Source organism: Somniosus microcephalus, chromosome 1 (assembly GCF_052327205.1).
Source record: "Somniosus microcephalus isolate GS21.2 chromosome 1, FLI_Smic_1.0, whole genome shotgun sequence".
Classification (NCBI taxonomy): Eukaryota; Metazoa; Chordata; class Chondrichthyes; order Squaliformes; family Somniosidae; genus Somniosus; species Somniosus microcephalus.
Genome location: NC_140987.1, coordinates 122,244,712 through 122,265,000, shown reverse-complemented (window position 1 = coordinate 122,265,000; position 20,289 = coordinate 122,244,712). Strand labels below are relative to the sequence as shown.

Genomic DNA, 20,289 nt, shown 5'->3' with positions numbered 1-20,289 from the left:
CACTTGTATTGCTGCTGTCCTGGCTGAGATCAGTTAACTCAGCATGGTTGGCTCAGCTACTCATTGCCTCAACCATCTATTCTGGAAAAATTCGTGTTAAAATTGCAGCCTGCAACCAGTTACTCAAAGTGCATAAAATATGTCACAAATATATTCCAACAGACTACAGATGCATAAAATCCTGCTCCGTTTAGAATAATTAGAAACTCAGCAGATGATTCAGATTTTCAAAGAACCATGATTTATTAGCTGGTCAAAAAATTGTCAAGAGATCAGGTCACACTTGTACTTCTGGAACATTTCAACATACTTGTTACCTTTACAGATCAAAGGAACAGGAAGAGTTCCTTTATGCGGTCTCCTTATTAGGATGGGCTGTAATATACATTTATGTTCACCCATTACCACTTCAGGTGCTCTTTTCCTCACAGCTCCTTTACATAGCATCAACTGCAAGTCTTTTAAGTCAACAAAGGGTTCATAACGCACTGCCCCTGAAAATGAATACAAACACCTTAATTTAGAGAATAACAGCGGGAATTTCCTCTGGGCGTCTCCCGATCGGGCACAATAACTTCAGTGTAAGATCATCAGAAAGGCCATTTACAAGTCTATCGGGGTTTTTGCCAAGCTTCTGCTGACGTTACTCGCCATCTACCACCCCGGAGGAAAGTCCCGACGTAACTTTTTAATTTATTAAGTAAATATACTGGCCTGGAATTTCCTGAAAAATTTCGGTGTAACAATAGCTTAAGAGGGAAGTTGCGCCGTTCCTCCCACTCCCCCTCAGGTAATTAGCATGCAACAGATTTACATTTTTAAAAATCCATTCATGGGATGTGGGCGTCGCTGGCAAGGCCAGCATTTACTGCCCATCCCGAATTGCCTTTGAGAAGGTGGTGGTGAGCTGCCTTCTTGAACAGCTGCTGTCCATGTGGTGAAGTTCCTCCCACAGTGCTGTTACAGAGGGATTTCCAGGATTTTGAGCCAGCAACAATGAAGGAACGACGATATATTTCCAAGTCAGAATGGTGTCTGACTTGGAGGGGAACTTGCAGGTGGTGGTGTACTTGCAGGTGGTGGTGTTCCCATGCACCTGCAGCCCTTATTCTTCTAGGTGGTAGAGGTCGTGGGTTTGGGAGGTGCTGTCAAAGAAGCCTTGGCGAGTTGCTGCAGTGCATCTTGTAGATGGTACACACTGCAGCCACGATGCGCCGGTGGTGGAGGGAGTGAATGTTTAAGGTGGTATAGAGGGTGTCAATCAAGCAGGCTGCTTTGTCCTGGATGGTGTTGAGCTTCTCGAGTGTTGCTGAAGCTGCACTCATCCAGGCAAGTGGGGAGTATTCCATTACACTCCTTACTTGTGCCTTGTAGATGGTGGAAAGGCTTTGGGGAGTCAGGAGGTGAGTCACTCGCCACAGAATACCCAGCCTTTGACCTGCTCTTGTTGCCACAGTATTTATGTGACTGTTCCAGTTAAGTTTCTGGTCAATGGTGACTCCCAGGATGTTGATGGTGGGGGATTCAGTGACGGTAATGCTATTGAATGTCAAGGGGCGGTGGTTAGACTCTCTCGTGTTGGAGATAGTCATTGCCTGGCACTTAAGTGGTAAGTAACATTCGCACCACACATCAGCCCAAGCCTGAATGTCGTTCAGGTCTTGCTGCATGCGGGCATGTACTACTTCATTATCTGAGGAGTTGCGAATAGAACTGAACACTGCAGTCATCAGCGAATATCCCCATATCTGACCTTATGATGGAGAGACGGTCATTGATGAAGCAGCTGAAGATGATTGGGCCTAGGTCATTGCCCTGAGGAACTCCTGCAGCGCTGTCCTGGGGCTGTGAATACTGGCCTCCAACAACCACAACCATCTTCCTTTGTGTTAAGTATGACACCAGCCAGTGGAGTTTTCCTCAATTCCCATTGAACTCAATTTTGCTGTGTGATGCCTCACTCGGTCAAATGCTGCCTTGATGTCAAGGGCAATAATGAGGTCTGGAGTCAAGTGGTCCTGGCGGAACCCACACTGAGCATCAGTGAGCAAGTTATTGGTGAATAAGTGGCACTTGATAGCACTGTCGACCACACCTTCCAGCACTTTGCTGAGTAGATTGATGGGGCGGTAATTGGCTGGATTGGATTTGTCCTGCTTTTTGTGGACAGGACATACCTTGTAGTTTTCCACATTGTCAGGTAGATGCCAGTGTTGTAGCTGTACTGGAACAGTTTGGCTAGAGGCGTAGCTAGTTCTTGAGCACAAGTCTTCAGTACAACAACTGGGATGTTGGTGGGGCCCATAGCCTTTGCTGTATTCAGTGCGCTCAGCCGTTTCTTGATATCACGTGAAGTGAATCGAATTGGCTGAAGACTGGCTTCTGTGATGGTGGGGCTCATCCATTCGGCACTTCTGGCTGAAGATGGTTGCAAACGCTTCAGCCTTGTCTTTTGCACTCGCATGCTGGGCTCCTCCATCATTGAGGATGGGGATGGTCATGGAGCCTCCTCCTCCCATTAGTTGTTTAATTGTCCACCACCATTCACAACTGGATGTGGCAGGACTGCAGAGCTTTGAGCTGAGCCGTTGGTTGTGGAATCACTTAGCCCTGTCTATAGCATGCTGCTTCCGCTTTTTAGCATGCACGTAGTCCTGTGTTGCAGCTTCTCCAGGTTGGCACCTCATTTTTAGGTACGCCTGGTGCTGCTCCTGGCATGCATAGAGTCATACAGCACAGAAAGAGGCCCTTCGGCCCATCGAGCCCTGTCTATTCTAATCCCATTTTCCAGCACTTGGTCCGTAGCCTTGTATGCTATGGCGTTTCAAGTGCTCATCTAAATGCTTATAGAGCACTTCTACACTCCTCAATGAAACAAGGTTGGTCCCTTGGTTTGATGGTAATGGTAGAGTGAGGGATATGCCGGGCCATGAGGTTACAGATTGTGGCGGAATACAATTCTACTGCTGTTGCTGATGACCTCATGGATGCCCAGTTTTGAGCTACTAGATCTGTTCTGAATCTATCCCATTTAGCACGGTAGTAGTGTCACACAACATGATGGAGGGTGTCCTCAGTGTGAAGACGGGACTTCATCTCCAGAAGAACTATGCGAGTGGTCACTCTTAACAATACTGTCATGGACAGATGCACCTGTGACAGGTAGATTGGAGAGGACGAGATCAAGTAGGTTTTTCCCTCGTGTTGGTTCTCTCACCACCTGCCGCAGGCGCAGTCTGGCAGCTATGTCCTTCGGGACTCGGCCAGCTCGGTCAGTAGTGGTGCTACTGAGCCACTCTTGCTGATGGACATTGAAGTCCCCCAGCCAGAGTTAATTCGGTGCCCTTGCTTCAGTGCTCAGAAGCCTCAGTACTTCTTCCAAGTGGTGTTCAACATGGAGTACTGGTTCATCAGCTGAAGGAGGACGGGAGGTGGTAATCAGCAGGAAGTTTTCTTGCCCATGCTTGACCTGAAGCCATGAGACTTTGTGGGGTCCGGAGTCAATGTTGAGAACTCCCAGGGCCACTCCCTCCCGACTGTATACCACTGTGCCGCCACCCCTGGTGGGTCTGTCCTGCCGATGGGGCAGGACATACCCAGAGATGGAGGAATTTGGGACATTGGCTGAAAGGTATGATTCTGCCAGTATGACTATGTCAGGCTATGGCTGGACTAGTCTCTGGTACAACTCTCTCAATTTTAGCACAAGTCCCCAGAGGAGGACTTTGCAGGTTTGACTGGGCTGGGTGTGCCTGTGTCATGTCCGAGGTCAATGCCGGGTGGTCTGGTTTTATGCTTATTATTGTTTTCTGTAGCGGTTGGGTAAAACTGAATGGCTTGCTAGGCCATTTCAGAGGGCAGTTAAGAGTCAAGCACATTGCTGTGGGTCTGACGTCATGTATAGGCCAGACCAGGTAAGGATGGCAGATTTCCTTCACTAAAGGAATCAGTGAACCAGATGGGTTTTTACAACAATCCGGTAGTCACAATTACCAGATTTATTTAATTAACTGAATTAAATTCACCAGCTGCCGTGGTGGAATTATGAATGCCGTCCCCGGATCATTAATCCAGGCCTCTAGATTACTAGTCCAGTAACATAACCACTGTGATAACATACCCCTTGATGGTGGAAGCAGGTTCAATAGTAACTTTCAAAAGGGAAATGTATAAATAATTGTAGGGAAAAAGTTACACGGCCATGGGGAATGAGCAGGGGAGTGGGAGTAATTGTGTCTGCTCTACCAAGGAGCTGACACAGGCACGATGGGCAAAATGTCCTTTTTCTGTGCTGTAGCATACTATGATTCTATGACTATGAAGCAGATCTCAGTGATCTGACACCTGCTTTTGACACTGCAAAATGATGCCCCCTGGTGGTGTTCAGACAAAAAATTTGCATTGCTCTCCTGTGACCATCTCTCTGCTTGTCTAGTTAATGATCTAATTCCCTCATTCTCCTTATCTTTCTGTTTGTCTGCCACACTTTTGTCTTGCCTTATTCTCTTTGCTTTTCGCATACGTTTGCTCATTTATGTCTCAATCCATAAGAACATAAGAAATAGGAGCAGGAGTAGGCCAATCGGCCCCTCGAGCCTGCTCCGCCATTCAATAAGATCATGGCTGATCTGATCCTAACCGCCAATCCACTATCACAGAACCATCTCCTGAATCTAACAGAATTAGACACACGAAATAGGAGCAGGATCAGGCTACACGGCCCCTGGGCCCGCTCCGCTACCCACAGGGCCATGACCGATCTGAACCTAGACTCATGTCCAAATTCCTGCCCGCTCCCCATACCCCTTTATTCCATTTACTTCTAGGAAACTGTCTATTTCTGCTTTAAATTTATGTAATGATGTAGCTTCTATAGCTTTTTGGGGCAGCATATTCCATGGACCTACCACCCTCTGAGTGAAGTAGTTCCTCCTCATCTCAGTTTTGAAAGAGCAGCCCCTTATTCTAAGACTATGCGCCCTAGTTCTAGTTTCACCCATCATCGGGAACATCCTCCCCGCATCCACCCGATCCAACCCCTTCACAATCTTATATGTTTCAATAAGATCGCCTCTCATTCTTCTGAACTCCAATGAGTAGAGTCCCAATCTACTCAACCTCTCCTCATATGTCCATCCCCTCATCCCCGGGATTAACCGAGTGAACCTTTTTTGTACTGACTCGAGAGCAAGTATGTCTTTTCTTAAGTATGGACACCAAAACTGTATGCAGTATTCCAGGTGCGGTCTCACCAATACCTTGTACAACTGAAGCAATACCTCCCTATTTTTATATTCTATCCCCCTAGCAATGAAAGCCAACATTCCATTGGCCTTCTTAATCACTTGCTGCACCTGCATACTAACCTTTTGAGTTTCGTGCACCAGGACCCCCAGATCCCTTTGTACTTCAGTACTTTCCAGTTTTTTGCCATTAAGATAATAACTTGCTCTACGATTTTTCCTGCCAAAGGGCATAACCTCACACTTTCCAGTATTGTATTCCATCTGCCAAATCTCTGCCCACTTACTTAGCCTGTCTATGTCCCCTTGCAGGTTTTTTATGTCCTCCTCACTCACTACTTTCCCTCCCATCTTAGTATCATCTGCAAACTTTGATATGTTACACTCGGTCCCCTCCTCCAAATTGTTAATATAGATTGTAAAGAGTTGGGGACCCAGCACTGACCCCTGTGGAACACCACTAGTTACTGATTGCCAGTCCGAGAATGAACCATTTATCCCAACTCTCTGCCTTCTGTTAGATAGCCAATCCTTTATCCATGCCAGAATATTACCCCCAATCCCGTGATTTTTTATCTTAAGCAATAATCTTTTGTGTGGCACCTTGTCAAATGCCTTTTGGAAGTCTAAATACACTACGTCCACTGGTTCCCCTTTATCCACCCTATATGTTACTTCCTCAAAGAACTCCAGCAAATTTGTCAAACATGACTTCCCCTTCATAAAACCATGCTGACTTTGTCCTATTAAATTATGATTATCCAAATGCCCTGTTACTGTCTCCTTAATAATGAACTCCAATATTTTACCTACCACAGATGTTAGGCTAACCGGTCTATAGTTTCCAGCCTTCTGTCTACTGCCCTTTTTAAATAAGGGCGTTACATTGGCAGTTTTCCAGTCTGCCGGGACCTTTGCTGAGTCCAGGGAGTTTTGGAAAATTATTACCAATGCATCCACAATCCCTACTGCCACTTCCCTCAAGACCCTAGGATGTAAGCCATCAGGTCCAGGTGATTTATCCGCCTTGAGTCCCATTATTTTACCGAGTACCACTTCCTTAGTGATTTTGATCGTGTTTAGCTCCTCCCCCCCTATAGCCCCCTGTTTGTCCAGTGTTGGGATATTCTTAGTGTCTTCTACTGTAAAGACTGATACAAAATATTCATTCAGTGTTTTTGCCATCTCCATATTTCCCACCATTAATTTCCCGGTCTCATCCTCTAAGGGACCAACATTTACTTTAGCCACCCTTTTTCTTTTTATATAACTAATAAAAACTCTTACTATCTGTTTTTATATTTTTTGCTAATTTACTTTCATTTTTCAGATTTCAAATATTCACTATTTTTATTATCTTAAAAAAAGCTAGACAGTTTGAGGACTTGGTTTAATTTGTGCAAAAAAATCTTCCTCATCCCTTTTTGTTCCCCTCATTTTTCCATTGTTTATGTTTTTCCTTTGTTCTATTCTATTTATTTATCGCTCTATCCCTTTAATTTTCTCTTTCTATATATTTATTCTTCTATTTTATTTCATAATCTCATTTCTGTTTCCTTTGCTTTGTATGCTCTCTGGTTCTCAGTTAGGCTTGTCAGCATATCAGTATCGGTAAGAGATTCAAAAATGCATGTATTTAGTTCAAAAATGACAAACTTATCAGAGAAATTAACACAAAATAAAATGTTAGAAATGAACAGTCAGAACACTAACGTGGTCAAAATGAAGCTGTGTTGAACCTATGTCAAATGCTGCTGTAGGAATAGTAGAAGCAGGAGCAGCAGCTATGATTGTCACATCACATCCATGTGTCATGGGACCGGAAGCTGGAGGTGGAGGACAGACCCAGCCAAACTTGACTTACAGATCCAATTTAAGTTTTCATCCCATATTAACTAATACTTGTTACTAGGAAAAGTTGTGTATCTACTGTCTTTTATTAATTTCCATCCAACACTTGCAAGTGGTTCCAGGGCACCCGAAAGAAGAAGACATGCTGAAGATAAATTCATTTCTTTGTTTTGCGGGATGGTCTTTGGGCCTTGTGTTCTCCTGCAGTAACCAGAAAACCCCAATGCTGGTGTTCAGAAGCCCAACTGCAGACCTGTAAAGTTTGCTGGTGCATCCCTGTATTTGCTTCCGGGGGTGGGCCAATGCCAGAAAGGCACTCAGACTATGCAAATGATCTGTGTTAGGAAATCTGCACGTACTCCTCCCTCAGCAGGCACAGTGCATCTCCAGTACACCTTGTCTGTCTGTTGCCTGATTATGGGGAGGGAGAGAGAGAGAAAAATCAGTCCTATGATTTATAGCTATAGCTTACTTGCTGGTACTGATGGTTGAATATGTGGATGAAATAGAGATGACTTGATGTTCAGAAAGGGGCTTCTGACTTGATGTGGCCTTTTCTTTCTATTTTTTTCTGGCAGAAATGGTTTTAAAAGAGATGGGAGATTGTATTCTCCAACTGCACTCAAAATAGGTCTCACATTTTTCTTCTTCGGTGCACGAATCGGCCGATCAAATTGGTTATCCAAATTAGTTTTTTTGGGCCAATTACATTCAAGCTTTGGTTTTCGTGTACCTTGAGATTTTATCTTCATGTTGCAATCAAAAATCCTTTGTTGAGGGCATGCTACAAATGTAAGTCTTTTGGATGAGCCTGATCTAATAGTGTTATAATCTGGTGATTTTGCATCTTTTATATGTTGATTGTCATTAGTAGTTGGTATCTCTACATAGGGTATTTGGGGCTTCTGCGCTTCTGTTACTTTCTTCACATGATTCTGTTCACTGCGAGACCTCAGCCGTCCCTTACTTAAACTTTCAATGGCATGTAACAATTCTGATACCTAAAAAAAATACAAAAATTAACAGGGTTCCCATTAACTGAAATCTTGATATGTAAAATTTCTTAAGACTGTAGGTCACTTGTACCACCTGTGGCATAACAAAGGAATACTGCTATCTTGTTAGGTCACCTGGCAACTAAGCCAAGGACAACAAATAAGAAAAATGCCTAGGCATCTGGGAGACATGCAGTTGGGTAGTGTTAATTTTATGTTGTTAACCTCTTTAACCGTCTAGGCCCTAAGCTCTGGAATTCGCACCTTAAATCTCTCTGCCTCTCTCTCCTCATTTAAGACAGTCCTTAAAACCTACCTCTTTGACCAATCTTTTGGTCACCTGTCCTAATGTCTCCTTTGGCTCGGTGTCAACTTTTGCTTGATTAGGCTCCTATGAACTGCCTTGGGTACAATAGCGAGCACAATGGTCAATTTAGAGTTCTTCTGTTCAGAGTTTATCTGCCCTCTTCAGTTTGATAGAATATTGGTATCATTGATGAGCTTTGTCTTTTTTTTTTAAGTGCTATGTTAAACTTTATGGTAGCACTGGCCCTTTTTTCCCTCAATTGGGTATTTCAATGACATGCAACATCAACAACTGAGGTAAATCAGAGGGAGTGTCATCAATACCTTTTTTGTGACATCTGCAGATGTGCAGGGTATTGATATTCCTCAATGGCAGTTTAACTTGTGCGACATTTTGCACTCCGCTTTGTAGGATATTGTACGGTGCAGTGGCTTGTGGTATTTTACTGTCTTGAGTAACTATGCTTGTCTTTGACACAATAATACAAACACAATTTTCTAGGGCAATTCATTTAATGTTTCTGCTTTCAGCTTTCCCTTGGTGCTAAAGCTTTAATGCCCCATAACCTATTTTTACCTCTTAATGCTTAGTCAGGGACATGTCATAACAATTGCTCAAAATGCTATGCTCACCTCCATCTGTCTGTGATATGCAATACCTTAGGAAGTATTGTCTTAAAGTGTATCATTAATGATTTTACAATTATACAGAACTATCTACCGATTACCAAAATGGTGTATAGTAGCATACAGAAAAAGGCTGACAAAAGAATATTTTAATATTTAATTATCAAAATGTTACTTTGTACTAGGAGAAGATCTTTTTTGATTAACTTCTATTTATGACATTATTTGGTGTTTATATCTGTGTCCCACTTTCACGGCAGCACTACCAATTGAATTGATCTAGCAACAACATCAGGAACAGCTTGCAACAAGTTAAGTGCTCCAACTACAGAAACATTCCATAGTCCTAGGTCTTAAGTCAAGGTCCTAAGAGTGGTAGAATTGAATTACGACTCAAGATGTGGGCTGAACTTCCTTCGGGCTTGTTTCGCTCCGCTGCTGTAACTTTGGTGGAAGTTCAGCAGAAACCCCATTTACATAAGCTTCCACTGAAGTTTGGGCGGTGGAGCGGGAGAAGTCCCAAGGAAATTCACCCCTGGCATCTTCTGTGGTTTGTAGAAACATTCACTTGAACATTTGAATTATACTGCTGCTTAACTGATTAGCCACACTTAAAAGAATTTTTCCAGTTTGATAACTTATATTTTGAATATAGTTTACTTCTATTTTACTTTCACCAATTTCTCTCCACACCCCTCCTTTCCTGAAGTTGCTCACTCCTTGCTGGGGAATGGTACCATGGCTGCCAGTCACCCTTTGGTACCACTTATATGGCTGCTATTTATGTGCGAGCTTTGACAGAAAGTGTTGGTAGCTGCAGATGCCTATTCGGCGTCCCCAGGCAGCTCACTGGAGAAAAGGCCTTGAAGGGGACCATGAGAGGAAGGCAACCAGGAGAGTGGTTTGTGGTGGTCAGGATTGGGAAGTGTGAGTAGCGGTCGAGTAGGTTAATGCGGCCAGCAGCGGCCCGCATGGATTGAATGCAGAGCCGGGAGGGGGCTTCACATTCAGATAAGTATGATTTACACACTTACGCTGTTGGTTGTTGTAGTGTATGTACCTTGAAGAAGGAACTATATTCTGCAGCCCCTGTATACTGCAGTACCAGTAGTGATCACCCCTGTATATAAGCCTGTGTAGTAACTTTGTATAGTAGTTCCAGTTTTGTCTCCATTCAGTAGACACCTGTTATAACCAACTTCTGCAGTCCGTGTCTCAATTACACACAGACATTACCATTGGCGATGAACAGATCCGAACTTACCTACAGTTCTGCACCACCTCACGGGGATCCATCCCTGAAGCGAAGTTATTAGAGGTCGAAGCCAAAAGAAAGAAATCCAAAAAGAAAAAAAAACAAACAAACAGAAGAAACGGGCGTCGACCGTGGGCAACCGCCCTCTGATTCATCGAATTCGAAGATTTGCAGGAGAGGCTGTCGAGAGCTGGGCTTGGTTATCCAGTCTATGGTGTTCCAGCTAATCGGGCTGGTGGCAGGTAGTACACTGATCCTTCCTGGGCTGCGGCGGGCTAGAGCTCGATTGGGTGGCTTTTCAACGGGGCCGAGCAGCGTTGTCAGGAAGAGGAGAGGGTGGAGCACACAGGGCGCGGCCGGTGCTATGCAGCCGGGCAGCGTACAGACCCGAGAAGAGGGAGGGAAGTGTCCCATAGGGTCTGCTCTGACGACGGGAACAGTAATTAAAAGAAAAGAAAAAGAAATTAGAAGCGCAGAAAGCCGCGAGGAGCTGCAGTTTGCCACGGGGACCGCGGAGAGCGGCGTTGGCAGCAGCACGGGGGGAAGCGCGCGAAGACCATAGGGCATCACCATCAAGGTATAAAAACGCCAGTAACAGCGCTGGCAGCAGCGGAAAAGGCAGAACGCGCGGGAGGCGCCATCTTAATCCAGCGGGGAAGAAGGCAAAGCGCGGGAGGCGCCATTTTGTTCAATCGGGGAAGAAGGCAAAGCGCGGGAGGCGCCATCTTAGATCTCCAAGATGCCGAAGACTGGCAAAATCACTGCCTTCGATAATGATATAGAAGACTGGACCACGTATGTGGAAAAAGTCGAAGTATATTGCAAGGCAAATGAAGTAGCCGATGAGAAAAAGGCATCGGTACTACTAAACTTAATGGGCGCAAGAACGTACGGCCTATTGCGGAACCTGATCACTCCAGTCGAACCGATGGAGAAGAGTTTTCACGAAATTGTTGATATCCTACAGGAACGCCTAAATCCTACACCGCTGCTGATAGCAGAAAGATTTAAATTCCACAAGAGAAATCAGCATAAAGATGAGAGCAATGCTGATTACCTTACAGAACTACACAAGCTATCAAAGCACTGCCAGTTCGGAGCACGCCTGGCAGATACTCTACGGGACAAATTTGTCTGTGGACTCCTGAGTGAAGGAACCCAGAAGAGGTTACTCTCAGAGAAAGAGCTGACGCTAGATAAGGCTTTCAGCGTGGCAGTATCGTATGAAGCAGCAGCAAGGGGAGCTGCGGAAATACAGCAAAAGCCACAGGAATACGGCACCCATGAAATGACACGGGGATTTGAAAAATGTTATCGCTGCGGCAGAACAACCCATGACCAGAAGGACTGCTGGTTCAAGGACAAAACATGCAAGCAATGCGGAAAGATGGGACACATTGCACGAGTTTGCAGGTCCGGGAAGAAGACTAACGACAACAAAAAGACTACTAAGGAAAAGTACAGGAAAGTACAAAAGATGACGGACAGTAGTTCCGAAGACCAGAAGAGCGATAGTGAATCCGGGAACAAGAGACTAAGCTGTCTCAAACTACACAACGTAATCGCAAAAGAGGATCACCGAACCATTTGGGTCACCCTCACGATAGCAGGGTCCCAAGTCAAAATGGAATTGGATACAGGATCAGCCCTGACCGTCATGAATCGACGAGACTACGAGCGGCTATTCTCACACATACCCTTGAAAGACACATCCATTGTCTTGAAGACATATACGGGGCAGAAAGTATACCCCAGAGGGAAAATAAGGGTGCCTGTCGAATACAACGGCAAGGAAATACAGAAATTGTATCTGTACATACTGCAAGATGGTGGACCACCGTTATTGGGACGTGAATGGATCAGAAAAATAATTTTAGACTGGCACTCCATTCAGGCACTGACTGTGGCTGGTAAAAAGGATGGCGACGTCACACCTGGGCGATTGTCAAAAAATCTTAGCTAACGCTAAAGAGGTATTTCAACAAGGACTGGGAACTCTTAAAGGCGTAACCGCCTCGATAAAAATAGAAGAGAATGCAATTCCCAAGTTTTTCAAAGCAAGACCGGTACCGTATGCAATTCGCCCAGCCGTCAAGGCAGAGCTGGAGAATCTGGAGAATGCAGGCGTGTTATCTAAGGTAGACTGGAGCGAGTGGGCGACACCCATCGTTCCTGTCATGAAGAAAACGTTAAACAATAAGTCAGAGGAGCCAAGGAAGGTTCGCATCTATGGGGGCTTCAAGGTGACTGTGAACCCAGTCCTTCACACAGTACAGTATCCTCTTCCGAGGATAGAAGATATTTTCGCCTCACTATCTGGAGGGAAACGTTTTACAAAAATTGACCTAGCGCAAGCATATTTGCAGATGGAGGTTGAAGAATCCTCTAGGAAATATCTCACGATAAACACTCACAAAGGTCTTTACCAGTATAATCGACTGGTATTCGGAGTAGCATCAGCTCCGGCTATATGGCAAAGAGCGATGGAACAAGTCCTGCAAGGGATTCCGGGGACTCAGTGTTACTTGGACGACATCCTAGTGACAGGTGAAAATGACAGTGAACGCCTTGCCAACCTAGAGCAGGTGCTCACTAGACTAAGAGAACATGGGCTACGAGCCAATCACCCCAAGTGCGAGTTTTTTAAGAAACAAATATCGTATTGTGGCCACGTAATTGATGAAGAGGGGTTACATAAGTCCCCTGACAAAATTGAAGCGGTAGTTAAGGCTCCAGCGCCTGAAAATGTGTCGCAACTGAGGTCATTCCTCGGATTGGTGAATTACTACCATAAGTTTTTGCCGAATTTGTCCACAATTCTGCACCCACTGAACGCCCTGCTACAAACTGGAGTAGCATGGAAATGGAGCGATGAATGTAAGCGGGCCTTTCAGACGTGTAAAGGCCTGATCACTTCAAGAGAAGTATTGGCTCACTACAACCCATCTCTACCGATAAGACTGGCGTGTGATGCGTCTCCCTACGGCATTGGAGCGGTACTGTCACATAAATCGCTTGATGGTTCAGAGAGGCCGATAGCTTTTGCGTCACGCTCGTTAACTGCAGCCGAGCGTAACTACGCCCAGATTAACAGAGAGGCCCTCAGCCTGGTGTGGGGGGTGAAGAAGTTCAATCACTACCTGCACGGACAGAAATTTACTCTACTAACTGATCATCAACCTCTTGTCTCCATTTTCAACCCTAAGAAGGGCGTCCCGATAATGACAGCACAACGGCTACAGAGGTGGTCCCTTTTCCTAGGGGCACACCAATATGACATCGAGTACAAAGGAACTAAACAGCATGGGAATGCTGATGGATTGTCGCGCCTACCGTTGCCGACGGTGGAAGAAGCACCTGCAGTGGATCCTGTGGAGATATTCCACTCGACCATAGTCGAATGTCTACCTGTGACGAATGCAAACATAGAAAAGGAAACACGAAATGACCCGACACTCTCCAGGGTCTATGATTTAACGGTGAAGGGATGGCCAGCACATGGCGAACCACTGTTGCCAGCATTCTCGCCGAGAAGAGAACAGCTGTCAGTGTGCCGAGGAACCTTGATGTGTGGATCCAGAGTAGTAATTCCACCCAAATTGAAGGATAGAGTGCTCAATGAGCTTCATGAGGGTCATCTGGGAGGGGTAAAAATGAAGAACTTAGCCAGAGCGTTTGTGTGGTGGCCGGGAATCGATAGAGAAATCGAAGAGATGACCAAGAGCTGTACAGGATGCCAGAAGGTCCAAAACACCCCACCACAAGCCCCTCTACATCCATGGGAGTGGCCCTCATCTCCATGGCAAAGGGTACACATTGATTTTGCTGGTCCATTTATGGACTCGATGTTTTTAATTGCGGTGGATGCACAAAGTGGCCAGAGGTAATAAAAATGTCCTCAACCACCACAGAAAAAACTATCACAGTCTTACGAACCATATTCGCCAGAAATGGGCTGCCTGAACAGATTTGCTCCGACAATGGACCACAGTTTGTGTCTGAAGAGTTCCGGAGGTTCTTAAAGAACAATGATGTTAAGCATTACACATCCGCCCCATATCATCCAGCCACCAATGGATTGGCTGAGAGGTTCGTTCAAACATTCAAAAAGGCTATCAAGGCAATGTGTAATGAAGACATACCCCTACAACACAAGGTGGATAACTTCTTGTTTGCCTACCGGAATGCGACACATGCGGTTACCAACCAAACTCCAGCCATGATGTTCTTCAATCGAAGACTAAGATGCCGCTTGGATTTGGTTAAGCCAAACATCAGAAGAGATGTGGAGAACAGGCAGTTTCAGAATATGAATGAAAGGCCAACCAGGAGTTTCAAGATAGGTCAACCAGTTTTGGCCCGGGACTACCGCACAGAGAAATGGCAGCCAGGAACGATCTGCACACGGCAAGGACTTCTAATGTATACCGTGGACGTTGGAGAGAGCATTGTAAGATGCCATGCTGACCAGATTCTAGAGTCACTGGAAAACGTCAAATCTACACCACGATCCTATACACCAGGTGATGAAACCGAAGCGCCAGGGACCCGGGTTCAAATCTGGCCTCGGGTGACTGTCTGTGTGGAGTTTGCACATTCTCCCCGTGTTTGCGTGGGTTTCCTCCGGGTGCTCCGGTTTCCTCCCACAGTCCAAAGATGTGCAGGTTAGGTTGATTTGGCTATGATAAATTGACCCTTAGTGTTAGGGGATTAAATACGTGGGGTTACAGGGATAGGGTGGGATATGTGTCAGTGCAGGCTCGATGGGCCGAAATGGCCTCTATCTGCACTGTGGGGATTCTGTGATTCTGTGATCTACCTCAGAATCGGTGATATTGGAAGCAGATGAACCAAACAACGACGTTGATCCCGAATCAACTTTGCCAGAAGAACCTGATACCCCAAAGAGGCGTTATCCGGACAGAATCAGGAAGCCTCCTCAAAGACTGAATTTATAATTGATTAACTTCAGCTAATGTATATAGCAACTGTAATTGTAAATATGTTATTTAATTATTAATCGAATGTTATGTACTGTTTAGCTAAAAGGGGAGGAATTGTAGTGTATGTACCTTGAAGAAGGAACTATATTCTGCAGCCCCTGTATACTGCAGTACCAGTAGTGACCACCCCTGTATATAAGCCTGTGTAGTAACTTTGTATAGTAGTTCCAGTTTTGTCTCCATTCAATGAACACCTGTTATAACCAACTTCTGCAGTCCGTGTCTCAATTACACACGGACATTACAGTTGTGGCCTGTAGCACTTCCATTAAGTACCACTTATTAGGCCGCATGTAGACCTGGTTTTCATTCAGGGCAACTCAATATTGCAGAGGGAACCTCAAACAGTCGTTAGGCTCCTTATTTGAATATGTAAAGGTCCGAACGCCTGTTTCAGATATGGGCCTTGGACGCCTATTTTTTGACTACACCAATACGATGGGCAGCGCACTTCTAGCTTGTAATGATCGTGCACTTCCTGCATGCTTTATTAGAGTCTGAAAATGATGCGCCGTGCCATTGAAGTTCTAGGCCACAGTTCCTCAACCAAGTGGGTGGGTCGATGATCTTTTTTCAGGACACCATCGGTTTGATTGTTATCCAACAAGAAGGAGGTATGCAGTGCAGTGGTGGTTGACTTGCCATCTGAATGCAGCATTTACATTTATTGCCACGGTGCTGCTCATTTTGCAAGTTGTGGTAATACTGACTCCTCTAGATTCCTGATTTACTTTACAACATTACAACTGAAGTAGGGCTGCTGTTACGGACAGTGCTGTAAGGTGATGGGGACATGAGTGTATCAATGTGCAATACCACAAGTCTGTCATAATACCGCACTATGCGAATGCAATTATTAGTGGCTCAGGAAATACATTAGTACATACTGGTCTGGATTTTGCAGTGGTAATGACGGCGAAGCTGTCAACATTCGCTGTTATTACCCCTCTGAAACTGACAGCAACTTCAGGATTTAACGCATGCACAGATAAACACAGAAATCCAGAAGTTGCAGTCAGTCATTTCCTGCTCCACCACAGGTTGTGCTGTGGAACTACCCAATCAATTCAAATCACACTGAAGGACAAAAACTTCTCCTATTGTGGAATGTCAAATTTTTCCATTAATATGATTAAGGATTACATGATTTTTAAAATATTTTTTTAAAGAAAGTTTGATATTTCAGCTTCTACCTTAAACCTATGTGTTTGTCCCAATCTTTATTTCACTCTGTAAAATTTATAAGAAGTAAATTATAATCTGTGTCTTTTACTTCCTGGTTTGCTGTCTGTGAGAATAATTCAATGTGATTGGCTGCTCAGCCTACTTGATGACATCACTGTTGCTGGAGATTTGCTTGATTTGGCACCAGATTCAAACTAACATTGGGAGAGGTGAAAATCACACCACAGAGATCACTAGATCCTTGTGGGCAGTTATCTTAAGAGGTCAGAGGCGACTGCTGTCGCTTCGCCGCTGACCGCAAATTCCAGGCTATTAATTTGCTATTTGTATTTTTTCCATTTGATTCTTACCCTAAAGGAGGAACATTCAATTAGTCTGTTCTCTTCATTGTTCCATTCCTCTTCATTTCCCTTCATCTTAAAATTCTGCAGGTATTAAGCATTACGTAGAAGTTTAACATCTCCTCTTTTAGCAAGCAGCTAATATAAAGGCAGCATAACATAAATAGGTTTGCCACCCTGTTTATATTCTATACTACTTTTAATAATTGAATTACTATGAAATTTTAATACACTGTAATTAACTTGCTTCATACCCATTTCTTTTATGAATATATGTGAAATTCAGACAGTGTTTTACTTTAGGCTTTTAATTCTTTTTATTTGCCAATCAATTCACTGATGCTTGTTGATACTGACTGTAAGCAGTGACCAAAGAGCTAAACCAGATTTATAATCCAAGGTGATTTGAGCCAGAAGCTTTTGGGCTAAATGGCAAAAATAATAGATTTTGCCCAATCTGAGTAATTGTTGGTTTAGAATTAGATGACTAATTACTATTATTTCTGGTGAGCACTCTTACTTATTCACAAAATGAAATGAAACACTCAGAAGCATGGGGTTTTACATCGATTAAAAAAAACTGGATTTAGGAGGAACCTTAAATCCAAAACTGGGGAGAGGCAGGCCCCTCCCTCTTCTATCCCAAGTTAATATATTAAAATTCTTATATGGGTTCCATAATCCATTGATAACTATGGGTATAACAATGTCACTAGTTACTGGTCAGGACTCCCTGTCACTAATTGGCGATTTAATAGAATTTAAATTGTTAATCTGAACAGTGGCTGGTCACAGCTGCTTGTCATAAATACATGGTACTGTATTATCTTTTCCCCACAAATCACTCAAAATGCTTTCTGAAAAAAATTTCACCCACCTTTTTTCTAATTTTTAAAATAAAGCTTTAAACAAATAAAAATGAAAACATTTGCATATTTCACACTGTTGGATAAGTACTTTACCCTTTTAAAAGATTTGAAAAGATAGAGACAGCAATATGTCTGATCATTCACTTCATTTATTGACAAAACATTAATCTTAAACACCCATACAGTGCAGCACACATCAGCCTTACGTCTAACACTTACATGTGTAAATTTCACGATTAACCATGCAAATGGCTTCTCCCAGCCTGTTCAAGCCACCAGGTCTTGAAGGTAGCAAAAGGTCTTTCTAACTAAGCAAAAACATTGCATCTCTTATACCATTTTCTTTATGCTCTGCTTCCTGCTGGATGCAACACTATCTGATGTTTTATGACTAGCCAGTTGTTCGAACAGACTGCCAAAGATGAGAGGCCTCATCTCTTTTCATACCATACTGTTACTTATCATTGCTTTGTTGTAAACAACCTTTGATGAAAGCTCTATAGCAACATATTGCCTCTTACATTGCAGCAATCTCCTTCTCTTACACAACCCCCTGCTGTGATGAAAAGCCTGTGTTTCAAAAGCCTATGGCCCAGATTTTGCGTTGCGAATAACGGTGAGGCTAACAGTGTTCACTGCTATTATGGAGTAAATAGAACAGCAACTTCTGGCGCCTGCACATGCGCAGTTAAACGCAGAAATCTAGAAGTTGTTGTCAGATATACCCCGCTCCGCCACAGGGTGCAGCATAACAGTCCTCGCCGATAGACTCAGCACTGAAATGAATGCAATGGCGTGAACTTGTGGTACTTGCCTACTAGTTCCCCACTAAAGACGCCAGGGAAAGTTAGGGCTGCTGCATTCAGGAGTAAGTGAATTTTTAACGGCGTGATAAATAATAATTACTGCCAAACAACCTCGCCGGCCTGAAAATTTTATTTTGGAAGTGTGGAGTCTCATTCCTTCAGAAGTTAATAAGTGTTGGAGATTTAAAAAAATGATTTTTACTTTTTCTGTCTGTCTCTTTTATCTCTCTCTTAATCCCACCTGTATTTCCCAATCGTTATTTCGCTTTCAGTACATGATTTAAATATAATTTAAACTTCCTGCTTTATACTTTCTGGTTTAGACTGCATGGCTCAGTCAGGATTCTTCAATTTGATTGGTTGAAGAGCCTTGCTGTTTCTCACAGATGCCACAGACCCCCTGTAGAGGGCACCGTGCTGGATTAGACACTGGATTAGAGCAGGACTCTGCTCTAAAGCCCGCAAATACTTTGTGGCAAGCGGTCAGCAAGGTGAATGTCAAGCACCGTTCCTTCGTTGCCGACTGCAAAATCCGGGCTTATGTGTTTCAATCCTAACAACAGTAAGCTCAATATTATCCACCTAGTTTATTTATTTAATAATCTATATGTGCCTATCTTTACAGTACAATGTCCTTGGTTCTGAAATTCATCTTCCTCCAATGTTATCAGCATTGTTGACAGGAAAAGACGGGCTTTGAGAAGATGGTTTAAACCAATTCTTTCTACATTACTGTTCTGTCTTTTTTCTGTATTAGAATAATGTAAAAACTTATCTATATTCTTGCACACACTAACATAATTAAATGTATCTATTGAATTGCCTTTTGTTTTTTTTAATGTTTTCATTAAAGTTTTTACTTGAAGACCTCTGCCTCTCCCAAAAGCCAGAGCTTAAACTTGATATTTTTGCCCAGAGCTGTGGTTCTCTTAGCTTGTTACAAATTTCATGTCTGCGCTAGATAGTCTTTCAAGTTCAGTGTTGATGGCCATTCCCATAAGTGGATCCTATGTGCCTTGTGATCAGGACTTTACCTTTATTGCCCAACAGCTAGCCATATGATAGTGTGATCTGAAGCAGTGACACTGAGGTCTCTTGTTGTCTGTACTGGTTACTGGATTACATGTACCCCAATGAGTTTTTCCTACCTTCCAGAAAGTGGACTGGAAAGTACTCTAGTCAGACAGGGTCAATTGGAAACCAAGAAATTGATTTATTTTACACAATAGCACTAAACAGAATACAGTTGTCAGAAATTCAATCTACCTCATATCGCTTCTCGTAACATGGAAAACAACAAAGTATGTCACACTACTTTCGTTAATAGACTAAATTTACAAGCAATTCCAAATCTGGCCAACACTACCCTTTCTCTTACAATACATACATGCAAGTGTGTTACGTTCTCAGCCTGGATCTCAGCCTGGAGACACTCGATCCCTTCCTGATTGATTGGTGGTTTCAAGATGGCGAACATTTAGAAGCAACCAAGTAAAGCCTGAGGAAACAATCTACTCCCATCTCTTTCTTGCCTAGCTATCTACATTGGTGACTTTAATAACCACCATACAGACTGCGGTTACTCATATTCAATGAAGATAGTGATCAGTTACACAGTTATGCCTCTAGTAATAACCTTGTCCTGATCCACTACCCTAGAATGGCACCTTCCGCTCAGCAAAATGGTGTCAAGACCACTCCCTTCACATCTGCTGGGTGACATCAATCAACAGCTATCGACAACCAACATCATGCACCGTTCTTGATGACTTTCCACGCAGTCAATACTGAACATCACTTATATATGT

The 20,289-nt window shown here is 43.7% G+C and overlaps 1 protein-coding gene across 1 annotated transcript; it reads right to left on the bottom strand.

The window, feature by feature from the left end:
* Positions 1 to 205: 205 nt before the first annotated feature.
* On the bottom strand, positions 206 to 19,958 carry LOC147124336 (uncharacterized). The gene is made up of 4 exons (XM_086004284.1): positions 19,869 to 19,958; positions 16,816 to 16,890; positions 7,567 to 8,095; positions 206 to 494 (listed from the first exon to the last, which is right to left on the bottom strand). Exons 1-4 carry the CDS (start codon positions 19,956 to 19,958, stop codon positions 265 to 267), a joined length of 924 nt encoding a protein of 307 aa, XP_085860410.1. The 3' UTR covers positions 206 to 264.
* Between the last annotated feature and the right edge of the window lie 331 nt (positions 19,959 to 20,289).